A 21,474-nucleotide genomic window follows, 5' to 3' on the forward strand; every position below is an offset into this window, starting at 1 on the left:
AGCAAAACACTATAATATTAATTATGGACCAATGAATAAAATAACCCAAATTATGATAATGCATCTAAATATTAAACATAAATTAATATATTTTAAAATAAACTTTTGAAAATCCTAACGGCTAACCTCTATAACTCCGTTTAAGGTAAGCTGAGTGTTTGGAGGATTTCAAGAATCTTTCACTTTTAAAAATAATAATTGGCACAACAAACGAGAACTGAAAATAGCCAGTATGATTACATATCAATACGCTGTGAAATTAATGATAAAAATACAAATCCAAATTTTATTACAATATTTCAATAATTAATTTTAGAAAAGATATAGGTCGGTATTATATTAATATTATATTATAATCATTATTATTTTTAGGACCTAAATACTGAATATTATGTTAACTATATGTAATTATTAAAATTTAAAAATACATAATATATATATATATATATATATATATATACATACATATATATATTATGTGAATATTTGATATAAACCCTACTTTAAATCATATACCCATAAATGCAATGCTATTAAAACATATTTGCATTTATACAATGTTAAATTTGTGAAATATTTAAAATTGTAACTATAAATTAAAGAGGCGTTTATAAGTTTTGTAATTTTATCGAAAAGCAAAATTATAAGTTTTTAAATCATTCTTTTACTGAAACAGAAACTACTTTAAACTTTTATAGACAAAATGAACAATTTTCATGCTCCATCCTCATTTTTTCCTTTAGTTATGATTTTTGAAATTTTTAAATATACCCAGACCATTTTTTTAAGGTTTAGGGTAGGAAGTACTAGTACTTAAGGAATGTCTTGTGGTGACTCAAACTTCTTTTTTTAAATGAGGACCCTCATACCCCTTATTCGAATGCAATATTTATTTATAAGGATTATAGGTTATGATAATGGGTTTTAAAAAAATAGAGGGTATATACTTTATAGTGATTTGAAAATATTGGTGATTAATATTAATAGTTTATAAAAATGGCCTAAGTATAATAAATATACTAAATCCAATAATACATCTGTTTTATACTTTTGTAAAACCGCTTTTATAAGGACTATTATTCTTAGGATAAACATTTAAATAACTGAAACTACTCGTCCAAGTTTTGGGTACATAAAAAATTCCAAAAAATAAATATTCAATAAAAAATTTATAGTAAAAAGGAAGGTTCTCATTTGAAAAACAGAAGTTTGTGTTGCAGAAGGGCACTCCTTAAGTGGTACAAAAAATTTAAAAAATTTGAGAATGTGGTCTTTAAGTGTACATTTAAAGATTCCAAAAATTAAGTTTTGAATAACTGCTTCATTAAAGAACAAAAAGGGTTGTTATAGGTGAATCACATAAAAAGTTTAAACCTAGTGTAAATTTGGATACAATTGTTTTGTTTATAATAAATGTAGATACGAAGCATAAGATCATTATACACAAGCACGCACTAAATGGCGTTAATGCCGTTATTAGCTACTTTTAAATTCTATTATTATTTATAATTTATTTGAATTTCACCTTCGATACGGCCTTCGCCGGGATATACATAATACATATATAATACCCAGTATTATACACACATATAACATAAAATATACTTATATGTTATATATACTTATAATAATATAATGGTTGTCATGAAAAACGGGCTTATTATTCGTTAGATTTAAATTATAATTCATAACGACAACTCAGTGTTACTTCCCCTCCAATTCAGAAATTACTCTACAATATACAATGCTTTTATTTGAGACAGTTTGCTCTGATTGACCTCGTACAGTATTTAACTCATTCAGGTTTTAATATTTGAGACGAGACAAAATTGAATTATACAAAACACGTCTTATTTTATATCGTATAAAATCCAGTACATTTTAAGGTTTATGCTATTGAAAGTCAAACTATTTCTATTCAGTATGTTGATTAAGCTTAAGGCTTAAAAATATATATTCACTTATTCTATGATTCAATAGTTCAATGGAGCATTTAAAATACCTAGCAATTAAATAGATGTACCATGTACAAAGTCTTCCTAAATATATAAATATAATGTTTAGTTTTTAATAAAACAAAATATTAATAAAGTTATTACCATCAAATGTCACATATAATACTATGTTATAATATATTATATCGAAAAACTGAAATAGACTAAGTATAGTTTCTGGTTTTTTACATCTTACATTGAACCGAAATGTTTTTGAATTGAATTCCTACGTGCTCCTCAAAAATGACCTACTGAATAAATCACGTTGTAAACAAAATAACATAATCATTTCCAAACATTTTCATCATATCATAACCTAAGCATCGAAAGATTCAACAATTGTATGCTAATTATCTATAGGATTTTAGTTACTTTACACTTTAATTTAATTCAATGATAACCAATTTTTTATCAGTGAAATAATATTATGCATATTGCATATATTTGGAGTTTTATTCCAAACATAAATTTATTATTAATATGCTGCGTAATACGTAAATACTAGGTAAGCTTAAATGTATGATTAAATTATCAACGATCAATGATCAATATCAATTATCAACCAATAATCAACATACTTATTACATATTTATTTACATGCAATTCAATTGCAGCAATTGTTATTAATATACATTAAATAAGGTTCAATTAATAAAATCAAATTTTAGTTGTTCAAAAACTGTAATTTTGTTTGTACAAGAAAACAAAACAAATTAATAAATAATTATTAGTTCAATCAAAAGGCAAAGAAATAACTAATAAGTACCTCTGATATTATAGATAAAACTTGTGTCACAACATATTTTGTATAATGTACAATATACGCATATATATGCACTTATGACTTATATACGGTTTATAAATAATGACAGCAGCAAAAATAATTAGTTCATAGTATAATTATTATTCAACAAACTATGTTTTCGTTAATTTTAGATGATTTCCTATTAATCAATAAAAAGTACAAGACTATAGGTTATTTTGAAAAATAACAAAGAAATTACGTGAAATAATAATGGACATTTTATGGCCTCGACAGCAGTAGGGTGACGTTAAAAAAACATGCGCACTAGACCATGCGTGAGAAAATTCTCAACAATTATAATATTATATAAACCAAAGAATGATCGTCAACTAATCGCTACGGGCGGTCGACGGGTAAATCGCCTATAATAATAATATTATAATACACTAGACTCTAGTGACTAGAGAACACGACGTATAAATGTGTAATTCACGTCCTATATATTTAAACGAAGACACACGCATCCTCTCGGTGCGTGCATGTGTGTTTAGCAAACAATATAAAACGGTTCACAACTACAACAGTCTACATAAGGAAAACAATGATTACGGATCGTCGGACGTGGTCGGTGAAATAATCACTTATGAATTATTCTGATACCTATTGTGTACTACGATTTACGTTCATATTATATTATATATCCGAGTGCGTACATACAATATTATATTATTAAGTATAGGTACCTATATAATATTAATAGTTAGTTCCGACATATCACATAATATGGTGAAAACAAATACAACCGGACACTGTTTCTAATAATACCTAATAATAATATTATATTATATACATATGTATATATATACTGACAGACACAAAATTCTACTTCACTTTCCCTCCGAATGTCAATGTAAATAAATAAGTAGGTAGGTAGGTAGGTGTAATTCTATAATATATATATATAAGCAATAATAACTGTACATAATTGGTTAGTATTTGATAATCTCCAGAAACCACTGAATCAATTGGCACCAAATTTAACACTCTTGTTCCTTGAAACTCTTAGCTTGTGCCAGGATGACTAATGCAGGAATTTCGTTTTAGATCATAAAAATTGAAAAAAAATTGTTTGTGCACAAGGTTGCTAATGGTTACAAAAAGAAAAGAGACCCTATACCTATACAATTTCCATATACAGAGTGTTACAGAAAAAACTGACGCGTCTGCAATAACTTTTGATATAATTAATATTTTAGATTCTGAGCGGAGCGATGAATGTATTGATTTTACCATGATGTGTGTTTTTATTTATTTATTTTTTTGTGTCTGTCATCACGTTTTGGGGCAGTAAAAATGCTTCGATTTTTGACTTCAGTACCTCGTTCGATCAGAAAGTGAATCTAGTTGGTACTTTGGGGGGTCAAAAGTAAAAGATTCTTAATACTTTTCTAAATAATCGAGAAAAACAAACTAAAAATTAAGGGAAAAACGGGAAATTTTACGCATACTCATTTTTCGACAAAATTGATTTTGGTTTTTGATGTAACTTTAAAACGAATGACCATAGATACATGAAATTTTCACAGAATATTTATATAAGTATATTCTATCCACCGTGCAATTTTCAAAAAATTTCGACTTAAGTTGAACAATTCATAGGCATATGAAATTTTCGATCATTATTAGCTTTTTTTAAATTAATATTGATAAAAATTTATTTGTTAAGCAGAAAAGCTTGAAAATTTAATACAAGGCTTTTAACGTATTGTTATAATAGCAGTTGAAAAATAAAATAAATTCATAGTCACCATTTTTTTTTTATAAGCATTCAAAGTTTGAATTTTGACAAAATACGTAAAAATCACGAAAATTCACAAATTATATTAAGCTAGAAATTCATAAAAAATTTTATTTTTAAATCTAAGATTTCAAAATTTAATACAAGATTCCTTACGAGTTTTTCAATCTTTATCACAAATAAAAATTTCACCGGAAATTCAAATTAAATTTTTATGAGCATTTGAAATTTAAATTTTTACAACATTGTATTTTCACTTTTAGCGATTTCCTTATTTTGGTGTAACTCTAAAACAAATGACCGCAGATACTTGAAATTTTCACTGAATGTTTATATAGGCATTTTATATATTTCATAAAATTTTCAAAATATTTAGATTTGTTTTGAGCTGTTTACTGACATTTTAATTTTTCAACTTTTTAGTTTTTTTTTCTATAAATATCGATAAAAAATTATTTGTTCGGTAGAAAAGCTTGAAAATTTAATGCAAGGCTTCTAACAACTTGTAACAATAGCAGTTAAAAAATATTAAAAATACGTAGGCACGATTTTTTTTTATAAGCATTTAAAGTTAAAATTTTGACTAAATACGTAAAAATTACGGCAATGTTCAAATTATCTTAGATAGAAATTCATAAAAGTTTTTCTTTTTAATTCTAAGATTTGAAAATTTAATACAAGGCTACTAACATAATTTTACAATAGTAGTTGCAAAATAAAAGAAATATTTAGTCACAATTTTTTTTATAAGCATTCAAAGTTTGAGTTTTGACAACATATTATGTAAAAATCATGAAAATTCGTAAATTATTTTATGCTAGAAATTCATAAAAAAATTTCCTTTTATATCTAAGATTTGAAAATTTAATACATGGCTCCTATCATATTTTTACAATAGCAATTGAAAAATAAAAGAAATGCGTAGTCACAATTTTTTTTTACAAGCATTCAAAGTTTGAATTTTGACAACATATGTAAAAATCACGAAAATCACGAAAATTCGCAAATTATTTCAAACTAGAAATTCATAAAAAATTTTCTTTTTAAATCTAAGATTTGAACATTTTTAATAATCTATAATATATCCTAGATAGATAAACCGACTTCGCTCAGAATCGTTTTTCGTGTACAATGATATAATATCATTGGATTCAAATTTAATTCCACCCATTACAGTAACCCACTTGTAACCTACTGTACAGCAGAGCGACATCCACGACTTACCCGCCTTTTTTTAAAATCGTTTTCTTTTGTACAATTTATAAACAAATTGCACTACATAAATTATATCATAATAATATTTCTTGAGACTGAAAATAATAATTTAAAAATTTATTTCAATTTATTTTTAAAATTTCCAAATATCCAATTTGTAAATCTGATTATAAGAAAAATTTTGATACTAAAAACATTTATCTAAGCCAAGTAGTTTATACTTTTGAACTTTTTAAATATCAATATGTTTTTGGAGTAAATTAATTTAAAGCATAATAACTTTTTTCAAAATACTATTTTGAGTTTCCTGACATGACACAATATTTCTTAAATTATTTATTATTCATATAATTTCCTTCTCTAACCAGCATCTTTTTTTTGTCAGATATTTTTGTTAAACCCTGTTATAAATTAATGTATGTTTGTATCTTATAGGTATACTCGAAAAAAACTAGATTGATTTTTAATTAAATTTCAGAGTTTGTTGGAAATATCAGTAAGTTGTAGAGTGTAGTTTAAACTACATTCAAAAATAAACCAAATGCCTACATTAAATTTACCATAGGCGGTTGCTTATCTCGGTAGAATTGGTTTACAAAACCAAATATAATTACATACTGACGCTGATTTGTTCGTAAACTGATGTATATATACTAAAACCAAAATACTATATTTTATGTTTGCTAATTTACCCCCGGCGAAGTGGGGATATACAACTATTATCTGAATACTTTATGCTGCATTTGTTATAGGTTGCATAAGACTAATTGTCATTGTATTAATTTTTTTTAATAACGACAATATTTCAACGTTCGATTGAAATAATATATACTATTGTATATGGGTTGTAGGTACAACGTACACATATTCAGTAAGTATTAGATATAGTACAACACAAATGTATAATAACATAAATGTTTTGCAGATATCATACCTCTTTTTGCCAGTAACATAAATACGTCAGTTTTAATACTCAGACAATATCGTACTATATAGATCGTTTCGAACAAGGTTAACCAATAGGATTTATTCATACATCAGCAATTAACTATAATACTAGTAGGTTATTATAGTTACTAGCGGAGATAATAATATAACATAATGAAACTTAATGTAATGAAAACAATTATTACTTAAGACAAAAAACGTTTGTACCAAAATGTGTGTTACAAAAGTTTATCCAATAGTTTGTCCGTAAATCTTCTTCAAGTTCGTATATCCCGACTGATAGTTGCCTTGCGTCCCGTAAAAAAGGTATACACGAATTACGTCCCACTATATTGGGTAGGAACTAGAATTTTTATTTCATTTTCAGGGGTTCTCCAAGATAAATTGATTATAAGGGAGCCTGGCCTCTAATATGATGTTTAAAGAATAATATAAATTGCGATAATGGATGAACTTTATTATCGATTCCTGATTGATAAGCAATAATAAACAAGTTCGTCCATCGTCATTGTGAATAATAAAACACGACTTCTATTCTAATAACTGCAAGGTTAGATTTTTTAAAAAGCTTATCTAGTAATAAATATAAACCTAATGAATGAAAATTTTACTAACAACATTATAATTATTATTTATTTATTTATTTATGAATTTATGATTATAAGACAGACTATATTTATTTTGATTAGTTCAAAGTGATTTAACGTTTGTTTACTTTGTTATTGCATTTGATAAACATACATTCTTTTATTCATTTGTTAAATTAAGTTAAAAGACAATAATATTTATTAAAATTTGACTTTATAGAAGAAGAAGTAAGTAGAATTGTTGAAGAACATTTGCTTGAAAAATCGATTATATTTTATAATTTTAAATTCAATTAAAAAGAAAAAACAAACAATTTTACAATATTTTATAACGTTAATTATTGTTATTATTAAGTAAATTGAGCGGCCGAAAAATTAATTTTACCTATCCCATTAACCTCTCTTCCACCATATCGAAAATCCTAATATATGGCATAAAACTCCAGTCATTTGTATAGGTTTACTACTTACATCGTAAATACTATATCGAAAAAAAAATGTTATACTTTGACAATATTTATATAATAAATAACGTGATAATCCCCACAGTCGATATAATATATTGTTAAATACTATTTACATGCGCACGCAGGTTATCCGCCTGAATGGTTTGAAATGCGTATATAAAAAAATCTAGAAAACCATATGAGCAAACTTATTGTATTTGTAAGTCATAAGTGGTAAGTGTATACAGTGTTTATTTGTCTTAGACTACGTCTTGAGAGGCGATTGCAGATGTAACGTATGTTCACTAAATGTTATATGGCTGCAGTATGTTAAAAAATATCCGAAGTGTCCATTACGAGCGTTTTTGCGGTTTGGTGAAAACTTTCTTCGAAAACAAAAAAAAACATAACGACTAACGAGTATACACGCCGCTTTCAACACCATTCCGGATTTCAACAAATACTGTACTACAATAACTTATAACTATATACATTACAAATAAATATACATATATGAAATATTAATATTAATATCATATCGTTACCAACTCAGTACACGATTATAATAATAATTATTATTATTATTATTGAATACTACTATTAACAGACAAATACTGAAACGGGTCAAGCTGCGGCGGGTGACTACAACGCGCCTAATAAGAGATAACGTCCGCAGTTTGTGCTCGTATTAATATATTTCAAATTTTATTATGATATATTATATTAGAACTTGGACGACGTAGAACGAGATGGATTGCGATTGTTTAAATTGTTAGGTAACTTAATAATCGTATTTTATGATGACGGCAGTAATACCTGGATTAATGTTATGAATGTTTAGCGGTTCCGCTGAACGTTTTGGTGTGGCGCCAATATAATAACACAATCTAAATTTAAACGTCCCTGCGCGTTGCGGAAATCGTATCGTTAAAATTTATAATACCGTTGTTATTATACCATAATATTACACTCGATCCCTTATTTCGGTTCAAAAGACGAATCACTTTAATTATATAATATAATGGCATTTATTCTATATGGTAATATCATACATAATTTACGCTACTGAAGTACCTACATGGCTACATCATATGCTTATTGTTGTCTTATTAAATTGTATATTTGTATATTGTATGTATTATAAATGTGCAAATATAGACGACAGCAGTGTCACACTCGCCACGGTCAGCCACCGCGGAAGAGAAAGTGTTACATTTCAATTTCTACGACGTTTATAAATACACCTGCATATTGTTATTATGCAAAATTACCCCGTGATAACGGCACAGCTGCGGTTTATAACAAACCGTTGCCGTGGTAACGATATATTGCAATTATAAATTATAATTTTATTGTTATTGCCGTTATTGGTAAATGCTATAATGCGCCAAATCGAACAGTTTTTCAATTAATCGTTAATTGAACCGTTTTTGTACGAATATTACTCGAAAACAATTGGAAATTTAAAAATTTCAACATGAGCTTTGCTTTATAAACGCAGATACGGCTTATTACATCGATTACCCAAATTAACTAACCAATACGCTGCAATGACCGTCGATATCAATGATAATATATATAAATTGAGCAACGTCATAATATACTCGTAATATTATAGAGGGTAATTCTTTAGCATGCTTACACACATTTTTGTGTAAATAAAACATTTAAGGAGTATTCTGTGACGATATATTATTTTCAAATGAGTACCTGCATGTTTTAATGCAAATTGTGAATCAGATGATTTTTCTGAAAATTATGACGTGTTCTCAAATTTTGAACGAAAAGTATTAAAGTTATCTGCTTTAAATATTAAGGATCAAGGATCATCGTTCATTGAATACTTTGTAAATGGGTATACGACCTCAATAATTAAAAATGAGTACCTATACAATATAAAATATTTATTAATAATGATAGTAATAAGTATAGGTACTCGGACAATTTTTTAATATTACAAACCTCTTATTAAATTAATATATTACCCAATAATTTTCAAAACGTAATTAAATAATATTATACTTTTAATAATTAATTATTCTAAGTATTTAAAGAAGAATAACTCGAGAATTGTTCGTTCAAATTGCAATTACAATACGCCAACATTTCAGAAAAATAATTTAATTCACAAATTGTATTAAAAGTGTAGGTTCTCATTTGAAAACTAAAATTGGTATCACTATAGAATACTCCATTATTAAATTAATAAATAGTATTTTTATTAGGAATGTTGTACAAATAATATTATCAATTATTTTTAAATCCAAATATTAAAAAAATTATACCTGGTTAAAATAAATATCAACATTATTGTAGTAACACAAGTAACATTAAAAAATATTGTTAAAAACAATTATGTATAGGCTTTAAATGTGTGTATACTGACTGTTAATTTCTATGTTAACTGACTACGTCTGTTTTTTATCAAAAAATAAAAATATAAACTATTTTTTTATTGCTCGTATATTCTAATATTCTATGATTATATCAACAATAGAAGTCTGAAAATTAGATTATGCTAATATATATATATATTTTTTTTATTATTATCAAAAATTCATAAAATAATATTCATAAACAAAATTATAGAAGATTATAAAATACGGGAAATACGGAAAATACATCTACGTAATGCATTTTTAAAACGAAAAATAGGTTACTCAATTTTACGTTGTAATTAAGAGATAAACAAAAACAACCCAAAAATAATATTATGTATTTCTTATTAAAATATCTTAAAATTATTTAACTGTTATGCATCGTTTCATATTTGTAATAATATATGAAAAGTATGTTTTATATATTAAGTGTATATATAAATAATAGTATAATATTACACATCATAAAGTTTCTTTCACAATAATTCGAGCATATAAAAGTAATGAATACACATTTCTTGTGTCCTTGACCAAATCGCATTTTTCCACTACATTTTAAACATTTTAGTATTTTATATAATGGTACCTCGAATAGTACGTATATGTAAACAAAATTGAAGGTTAAAATCTTACTAAAAAAATACGCTTCTCAAATGTTCGTCTCAGTCTTTAAATAAAGAGTATATATGTACATATGACATATTATATTATTCATTACAAGGTGATTTATCGCTTTAAGCTGATAGTTATAACTTATGGACCACACTACTGCAGTATAACGATAATACTCACGGGGTCTTTCATTTTTAGTCAACTCAGAATATGGTGTTAAATATTTGTTAAGTAATATAGGTGAAGGAAATATATATTTAAATGTTTTATGTTAAATTAAAGTTACTTCATCAGATATTAATAATATTGGTGATACTGAGATTGTAATAAATATACCAATAGTTAATTATTAATTATTAAACAATAGATTGAAGTGATAATATCTATGAATGAATGTTAAATGTATGTTTTGATCAATATAATATTATTAAATTTACAATGATCAAATAAATGTGAATTTTGATTTTCAACACATTTTAATATTAATTTATTAAACATGATTTAGAAAGCTAAAACTATATTAACATTTAAAGAACTTGTTTTAACATGGGTTAATAATAATTATTATAACATTTAAAAATTCAGTTTTTTCTTCTTTTAATAATGTTTTAATTTAAATCGGGTAGTAAGATGTTGCTGACATTCTTCTCGAATCGAAATTCCCGAACAATCTTTTTCCTGAATAGAATATTATTTCAAAAAAAAAAAAAATAAATAAATATTTGTATTAATAAAAAATAGTATAATTCATTAATACTAAATAAAACAATATTTTATAGTTTTATACCACTATAACCACAAACGATCTAATGATCTATATATGTCACTGTAGGTTGCATCTTTGTAATCTATCAATATTCCTTTTCGCTGTACTCTGAATTTTCACTCCCGTTCACATTGCTATTTATTTTTATTTAAGAAAAATGTGTTCCACTTAACAAGTTTGAGTGTTGAATTTGGTCCATGATTTTAAAAAGTAAAATAAAATATATAATTACATACCAACATTAAGCCTTAAAATTACAAGGGAAAAGGTATATTAAAATGTTGAAGAATTACATGATACAAAATATAATAACCATACCATACTTACAAAACTCAAATTAAAACGATAGTATAATATTTTGATAATTATTTTATACAAAAAATGGGAAAATATAATATGTATTATTTTTAATTATTTTGTTCTTTCAGTTGCCAAATTGAAATTCAATTTTTAAAAAATCTGAAGATAATTAAAATTTTTAAAGTCTAAAATTAGTATAATATTGTAAACTTTTGAACTCTACGGTGAATATAAAAAATCTGATTTTGTTTAGTTTTCTGTAGATATACATTAATACATTGATATATTATGATAACTGTCAAGTTTTATATTCATGTGTATAATACCTATAAGAAATTAGATTATTTTTACAATGATAAAAACAGGCTGAGTAAAAATATATTTTTTTTACGGCAGTAGTAAAACACAATATATATAATAATTATAGGTAATGAATTATTTATTACCTATAGTATATAAATTCCGTGTAGAAAATTTGGTTATATTTTTTAAATAATTGATTTTTTTTTTATAGTCTATTCTTGTGAAATAAGCAGACAAATGTTGTTTGGGTATTGATATCAAGTGTGATGTAAACCGATGAGGAACGCGATTATCTTCCTTCCACTTCTTTTCATAACAAGAGCATATTTCTCTCTAATTATTCCAATATTGGAAGAAGTTTTTCGGAATAGAAAAAATCGTTAAAACATATACCAAACATAATTATAATGTTCAACATTTCAAAAAAAATATTATTTAGGAAAAATACTGGTAACCGTTGTAAGGTACAATTAATTTTGCCAATAATCTGAGTCATTTATTCAAAAATTATAGTATATAACTTTGTAGTTAGCGCCTATATCAGACTAAAAAATAATTATCGTTGGACAAAAAAAAAATAATTAAAAACAATCACAGATTCTCAGCATTAGTATATCAAAGTATATATATATAATTATATTATATATATTTGGTATGGAAAAGTAAAAGTGATCTACTAAACGTCGCTGTTTTTTCTAGGAAACACTTTTTAGGCCAGGCAAAATACTTAATTAAAAATTTATCACATCCACGACGAAGCTTATTAAGATGTCCACTATTCTTAAGATTTGTCAAATTATTTTAGGTAAATATGATATTTTCGGTTGATTATTAAAATTACGAATTACAAATTGCCTCCCATAGTCCAATCTTATCCTCAAATTGCCACCCATGAGGCCATGAATCTTTTTTATAAAAGTTTCTCAAATTGCATTCTGTTTCAAAAATTTCATTCACTTGAATTGCCTCCTATTTTAAGTATAGTGACCTTTGAATCACCTCCGTCGATTAATTACATTTTCATATTAATCAATTTCTAGTTACAAACACCAATTATTTTTTTTAAAGTAAAAGCGCTCCTAAATATATAGGTACGGCAGTTAATCCAGACGAATACATCAAGTCCCACATTACAATAAGGGAAAAATTGAATAATAATTCAATGTCGGTTGATTTAATGCCAATTTAAATTTATAAATAATTATAAATATTTTAATTAATAAAATAGACCCATGGAAATTATTTTTAACATAACGGAAATCGATATAATAATCGATAGTATATGTATAACTATCAATATATTAATTAATATATTAATTTTATTTACTATTAATTAATATATTAATAGTCTAGATATGTGATATAGAAGGTAATTAGAGAGTGCCCATTAAAACACTGATTTCTCACTCATTCGAAAACATCTCACCCTTGAATAATGGTAGGTACTATTAACGGGGTATGTAAATACTAAATAGATTAATCCAAATCCCCTCGAATTACACTTCTCAATTCTCATTTTATCAGAAAATATTCTATACCTCATATTAAGTTTTTTTCAAATATACTCCGCTACTAGAGTATTTCTAAAGAGTAAAGAACAATTTCCATTACCTAGTGTTCACATCTACCAAAACAAACTTCTTTCCTTATAAGCCATCGCTTCTGTTTTCTTCTCACTCCCTATTTACAACCACAGTAAATTAGCAATTTAAGTAATAAGTGCATTTTTCATCAAACCATTTGTGACATAATGTAACCAATGATGGGACTCAGAAAAAATGTCTAACATAAATTTTAGATGTAGGTATTCAACATTATAATATATCCAAATCTCTTAAATTATAACCTAAGTTCCTTTCTATATTATATCAAATCACTCTATACGCAATGATCTTATCATCGCTCCAGTTATGATTTAGCTAAACAGTATTACAAAACAATTGAAATTTAATTGTTGTATCAATCACACCGATTTATAGTTATATAAAACAAATATAGAATAATTAATTAGCCATCAAATGAGTCAGTAAAACTTTATTTGACCTATTTTAAAATAATACAACATGAAGTAACACAGCTTCTCACGCAATGAGTATCGGTGTATTGCAATAGACTGACGTGAGATAACTTTTTAAGTATAGTTACTGATAGTATTGCAGGTAATTATTTTAATTCACCGAATTCTATTTTCCACGTATAAAAAAATTTGTGAACTCATACGTGTGTAGTAGATTTCGTACATCGTCATTAAGTAGGTCACAAAAACGTCTATGCTAAAATTAAATTCAATGATAGGTAAATCATTATACATGAAATAAGTAATGTCAAATATAAACGACGGTTATAAAAAAAAATATGTTATTACTAAAGGTAAACGAGACCTAACGAGACACAAAAAAGAAACACATAATTGCAGTAAAACCAATACTACGCATCAAAATTAAAAATGTACGATTAGATATTGTTAATTTTAAAGTAAGCTATGAAGAGTAAACTTAAAATATTTATAAATATGCCCAAGTCATTAGATAATTATTTATATATTAATAATGATAGATCCCATGGTCATATATATCAAACAATTAATAGATACTTTAATAAGATTAATAAAATAACAATTAATAAACTGATTTTTTTTATCATATAAAATAAACACTAAACAGTATTGCAGCCAGCGGTTAACACTAATAATTGAAAAGTTTTCATTTTTACTTTAAGTAAATTAAAAATGTATTCATATTTAAACATGCATTAGTTAGATTTATCTTTGTAATATTTATTTAGAAATCATTTTTGATCGTTTGAATATTTCCGTCAAAAAAAAGTTTCTTATATTGCCAAAATTACGACAAACATAGTTGAGAAACAATTGGAGAGAAAAAACAATAATAATAAATTGTCAATTACACAGCATTTAACACTATAAGATATAAGAAAACAATCAAGTACGATAGTGAGAAAAAATTCACCAAGTCCTTGGCATATTGTTAATTGCTTCGTCAATTGTATGCTAGAGTGTTAGAGACGATCGTCAGTAAGTGAAAGCACATACGAAACACAAATAAATACATAATATGGGTGTGTCATTTTGCCAATTAACTAAAAGAACTTAATTTTCCCACAAACAGAACCGAAAATAAACAAATCTTGGTTTCTCAGTAGTCACTACTCACTTTACTTATATAGTAGCTCTCTATTTTTTATGTTATGATATTTTATTGTACAAACATTACCTGACCTACGGTTTAACCAGATTTAATTAAATACCATATGAATCCATTTTATTAATTGTCAGATGAATTTATATATTCTGTTCATTTTAAATACTTCATAAATACAACTTAAATCCAAAAAGGTCACATCATCGGATAATTGACATAAAAACATTATATTGTTTAATATTATATTATAAATTTTTTTTTTTTTTTTATATGGAGCCATAAATGTGCGTTATGCATATATCCAAGTGTTTTGCTTTAGTAACAAGTTGCAAATACAGACTGAAAACAGAAAACAGGAAAAGGGCAAGTGTTTGCTGATACAACTAGGCAATGAATATTCCAGTACTTACACGAATTTATTATAATCTATGAAATATATAACAAATTTATAAATTAACCATAAATAAAAAAAAGCTTTAATATATACTATTTGCCTTACATATCTGTATTGGGAATTGAGATAGGGATAATAAATACACTCACTTTAGACATATAGCAATTTTTAAATAATTATACTCCAAACACCTAAATTAAAATGTTTGTGAACCCATCTTGTACTTACTTTTGACTTTGTTACAAGATGATTCTTTTAACAGTAAAACTCAATATTTAAAAAATTATTGACGTTTCTAAAAATATATTTTTTACATAATTTGAAGTTAATACAAAACAACATTTTTACTCTTTTCTACTGTCATCTCTTTTTAATTATAACATAGGTATATTTTTAAATGTTTAAAAACATTATTAGTATGTATTCTGAAGAATATTATTGATCTAAGAATTTTTTTATTTTATTTATTAAGATTAAAGTATCTGAGCATATTACATGCTATTACAAGTCAGTTTACAAATAACAAATAATAATAACAACCTAATTTTGATCCACAAAATAAAAAAATCTATCAGGTGAGTAACCGATCTGCTATACATTGTCAAGTGTACCTACCTAGTCGTTGATTAGGTCAATGTAATCGATATGTTAAGAGGATGTGATACTCACATATGTTGTCTCCGTCTTACAAGAATGCGTAACATAGTAATTTTATGCTCAGCGAAACACGTGTAGCTCTATTAGTTTAAAATTTAGAGTGAATTGACCTCTAATAAAATGTAAAGGTAAGATTATTATCTAGACAACCTCATAGGCTTTTTATCATATTTTAATTTTAAAGCAAGTTAGGAGTATTTTAAGGTGTAAAAACTATTTAAAATTTTAAAATACTCATCAAATACTATCGTTTTAAAATTAAAATATAAATTGTTATTATCTATTATAACTAATAAAAATTGCTATGTTACGCACTTGTAAGACAGGGCCACAGAATAACACATGCAGGTATCACGTTCAGTGGCGCCGAAGTCCTAAAAATCTAGTAGGGCGAAAAATATTTCAAGAGACCCAACATCTATCAGAAAAAATGGCATACCGTGTAGAGGAAAATGGTCAATATAAAGCGGCCCTATCATAAATTTTCCAAATATGTCGGGCCATGGCCCGACCTTAACATAGTGTTCGGTGCCACTGATCACGTTCTCTGAATAATTTAATAATGGTGTATAATTCTACACAACGAAAACCATTTGGAGCAAAGGCAATATAACTCTTATGGTAATCAACTAACTAAGATTATTAAACAATTATTTTAATAATATTAAAATTTTTATAAATAATCGTATTTTTTACTGTTTTTCCCGATTATATTAAAAGATAAAAAAATACGTTTAATCCTCCAAGTTACAAACCAGATTCAATTTATTACTGGAAACCTCCTTTAAAGTTGATAGTTGGATCACTTGTTTTACTAGAAAAAGTGTCTACGAGCACAAAAAAAAAATTTAACTAATACATTACACTCCTAGTTACAGGCTATGATATTAGCTCCGCTCAGAATCTAAAATCAAAATTCGAACGAATAGTTAATTAATTATAAATTGTAATACAAAAACATATTTAATCCTTTATGTAATAATATGGGTAACTGATGAGTTAACCGTAGTGGTAGCCTGCCACTGAGGCACCGTGTACACAATGCAAAATTTTAGTCTATTGCTCAGCTAATAACAACTTTGATACATTTAACTAATAAACTACTCGTTTAAAATTTGATTTTTACACATAAAAATTATTAAAATCAAATTCTTTTTCAGAATATTATGATTATAACATGATATTATGTTGTTATTTAAAAAAGTAAAAACTTAATAATTATAGCAATAAAAATAGCAAAAATATAATTTTTTTTCAAAATGTGCTGTTTTATATAATAACTTCAAATTATATACATAAATAAAAACATTTTCAAAGACTTATACTTTTTGAGACAATATTAATTATTTTATATTTACTGTAAAAGAATTATTCAAAACACTAATAATAATATAACAAACTAAACAATTTCTATTACCTACGCCGTAAAAACTTATACATCTAAAATACATTAGAATATTAGATACACCGAAGTTTCATGAAATAAAATACTTTGAATTTTGTAAAAACATGTATTTTATACCTTTATATATATAAAGTAAAACACTCGGTAAAATTAGCCGTAATTAGGAGGATAGTGGTTCTCCTCTTATACAGATAAAACCTCGGATATAAGTCAGACTAAGTCCTTGTTGGTAGGATTTTCTTAATAGAACATTAAGGAGAACTTATTATTTTGTTAAACAGGTACCTCAACTTTGAATAAATGTCTCATGGTAAACCTCAATAATTGAGTCAAAGAATATAGTTGTTCCAAAGAAACGTATAATTTATTTTTGGTCTAAGAAAAACATAAATTGTAACATTGTAAGAATAAATCACATAATGTCATGGATTATAATCTATAATGCATATTATATATCAAGTAATTAACTTCAAATTGATTATAACCATTAACAGATATGCAGTGTTAAAAGAATGTCTCTGATTATCAAAAAAAATTTTAAAAAATAGCACATTGTATGGTTACTCCGGGTTACTATGACAAATGTGTTTATTTTACAGTATTTATTTTAAATGAACTCACGTCTGTTAAACGTCATTACATAACAATTGGTAATTAAATTACTCATTGTAATATAAGCCTAACATTGCCTAACACTACCTTTTTTTACCCATAAATAACTATCCAATGACAAAATTGTGCTTTAAAAATTATTTAAAATGTACCTAGTATGCTTATAATATGTTTATATTATTTATAAACTTGTAAGGCCAACAAAGCTCAAGTTTAAAATTAATTTTTATAAGATTTTTATTTGCACTAGACGAGGCACTATAAAACTATAAAAATAATCAAATATAATTAATTAAAAATCAAAGATATACATGTTGTTTTAAAAATTTTTTTTAAGTGCACATCTTGTAAATTATTGTTTCCATAATTATTACTCATTTACAACTAGGAATTGTCAACCTACCTATCTAATATTAGAAAAATAAAAATACTTAAAGCTTAAGATAAAAATAATATAAAATTATTATCTTGTTAAAATATTTGAAAAATACGTTTTCCAAATTATTGATTGTGCTTATAAAGTATAATGTAATAAAATAAAATATAAAATATAATAATAGGTATAAATAAAATAGGTTTACTTTAATTTCGACTAGTTTTTAAATTGAATGATATTTATTTAAGCTATTAGAGTAAACTTTTATTATTTTGCAGTAAATGGAAGATAATACTTTTTATTGTGGCATACTAAATGCATTGATTAAATATACTGTATATATATATATATATTGTATATTTAATCAATGCTATATGTATAATTTGAGATGTGCATATTGGTATTATGCAATATTATTATTGACGTCTAAAATAACGTAAATTTGTAATAGTATCTCAATAGTAAACCAAAACAATGAGTCATACACACTACACAGGGTGCATACTATTATGCACGCTATTATGTGAAATGACTAGCTGAACACCCCTTTGTTAATCTCAAACTCTATATGACTGCATGTCGGCATCTGGCAGCACTCTATATAGTTTATCACTACAAGAAGGATAAAACCTTATTTCAAAATGAACATTTTTTTTTAGAAAATAGATTTTAATATAGATTTTACAATTGACAACAATATTTTGTAAAAAATAAACAGTAACAAATATGTTAAGACAGTGGAAATTTTTATAGTTCTTGTAAAAACCTATTCGCAATTTTGTCATAAACGATAAATCAATAAAACTTGCATCATTTTTAATTTACAAAATAAATTATGACTAGGAAGTTCAAAGTCACAACACTATTAAAACTAACTTTTTATTTACTGTTAAATGTACCATTATATTGCTCTTATCAGAGAAATAAAAAACCAACATATTATGAAACTGAATGTGTATTATGCTCGGTATTATAATGTATAATGCAAGTTACATATTATTATTTGCATTGTTCATCATAATATAGCTCATAGTTTATATATTTGATTAGTCTCCAGTGTCTCCACATTTAAATAGTCAAACCATATTTCATCAGATACATAATAAAAGTTTTCAATAGTTCAGATATTTTATTTTATTTATAAACTTTCTTTGTTGTTACAAATCAAACAATTTCCAAATGATCCTGACTGTTAATAAATATTTACAATGAAAAACATTAAAAACATTAATTTTAATATGCATATAATAATTATAAAGCCATGTAGGCATTTAGGTATTCAGGTATTTTCAGGTAGAAATCTGAGAACGATGTCAAACGTCAATTCTTCAATACTTGAATAATATAATAGGCATTAGGGTATAAACAACTTAATGTAGCCTATACATAGGTAGGTAAAAACAGCATAATGTTTACGTTTTCGAACATCTGCTTATTATACGAATATACCTACAACCTACAATATTTAATACAATTATACGGTTTGATTATTGATAATTATTAATAGGTATATATTATTACTCTAATCGTTAAAATATTTATATAAGAATCGGAATCGCCAACTGTGGGTCTAAAATACAAAAATATCTAGTTTGCTTCAAAACGTCATATTATGTTCATATGACAGTAGTAATTGATAAGTTATCAACACTTTATCCACACCTAAATATAGACAACTTTGAGGCGAGTCATGCTTATCGACCGTCGTGAGTGCAATACCTAAATAAACAGACTATGTTTTGCAGTTTTCAATGTTTCACGCTCATCGAAAAATCATCGCACACTTTTAACTTTACATATTAAACTATAACTATATTGTCCATTAAACGATTGGTATTAATCGAGGTATTAATGTATTATTAATATCCGTATTAATCACGGAAACTCATTATCATTACATGAAAACCGTTGTTGACGTGCAACGATAATAACACTATAACAGCAATAACTCGCTTACCGGAGTGTCGTATTCGTCCTGCTGATAAATGTCTTCGTTGGAGGACCGTTGTTGTGAAAACGACTGTTTCCTACCCGATTTCCTGTCCGACGACTTTGGCGAACTCATAGCCGGTCGCACATAACCGTCGGTCGTCGTAGGTAGTATGATAATATTAATACGCGAATAAGAATAACAAATGATTCCCGTCGACGTCGAAACGCTATGATATAATATATTGAATAACGAACAGAAAAGTTGTCGTTGATATTTCTATAGATAAAAAAATGTGAATAATTTAAAAACGAAGGTAAAAAATAAACGTAACCGCATCCAATAAAATATGTAAACAATGCGATGAGTGTATAAAATTTTGTGGCGGCCCACGAGTAAAAAATAAACAGTAAATATGCACTGTTCAAAAGGTTTTGAAAATTATTATTGCAGTCTAATGTGTGTATTATAATCAACAGCCGCGGTTTCGACCGGATCGCACTCCATTACCACAAACGTCAATACGGCGCGACGACGACTGACTGCCCACCGTCGCACGAGTGGCGTCTGCGGCAGTGTGGCGCGTGCGTATGATCAGCTGTTCGAGACCGCCGCTGCCACCGCGGGCGTCAGAGGCGATCGTGTCGGTTGCTTCCCGGCGGCCCATCGATTTAATTGGTATTAATAATAATAGTAATAAATACTTGGTACGAAAACAAAAACCGCATCTGGCACAAGCACCACAACTTTTCGAACTCGTTTCGCGAAACCGGAAACGATATCGTACAATATTGTAAGTGTGAACGCGTGTACCACTCGTCAAACGCGTATATTATATGTATTTATT

The 21,474-nt window shown here is 26.2% G+C and overlaps 1 protein-coding gene across 2 annotated transcripts in view; it reads right to left on the reverse strand.

The window, feature by feature from the left end:
* ssp6 (PDZ domain-containing short spindle 6) overlaps positions 1-21,179 on the reverse strand; it is a 39,604-nt gene extending 18,425 nt beyond the window's left edge. For both annotated transcript variants that reach the window (XM_015517516.2, XM_015517514.2), the window contains exon 1: positions 20,655-21,179. In XM_015517516.2, coding sequence (XP_015373002.2) covers positions 20,655-20,762 — 108 coding nt within the window. In that variant the 5' untranslated portion in view covers positions 20,763-21,179. The remainder of the gene's footprint in view (positions 1-20,654) is intronic.
* Between the last annotated feature and the right edge of the window lie 295 nt (positions 21,180-21,474).

This window comes from Diuraphis noxia, unplaced genomic scaffold, assembly GCF_037042655.1.
Source record: "Diuraphis noxia isolate RWA-SAM2 unplaced genomic scaffold, SU_Dnox_SAM2 contig0002, whole genome shotgun sequence".
NCBI classification, from domain to species: domain Eukaryota; kingdom Metazoa; phylum Arthropoda; class Insecta; order Hemiptera; family Aphididae; genus Diuraphis; species Diuraphis noxia.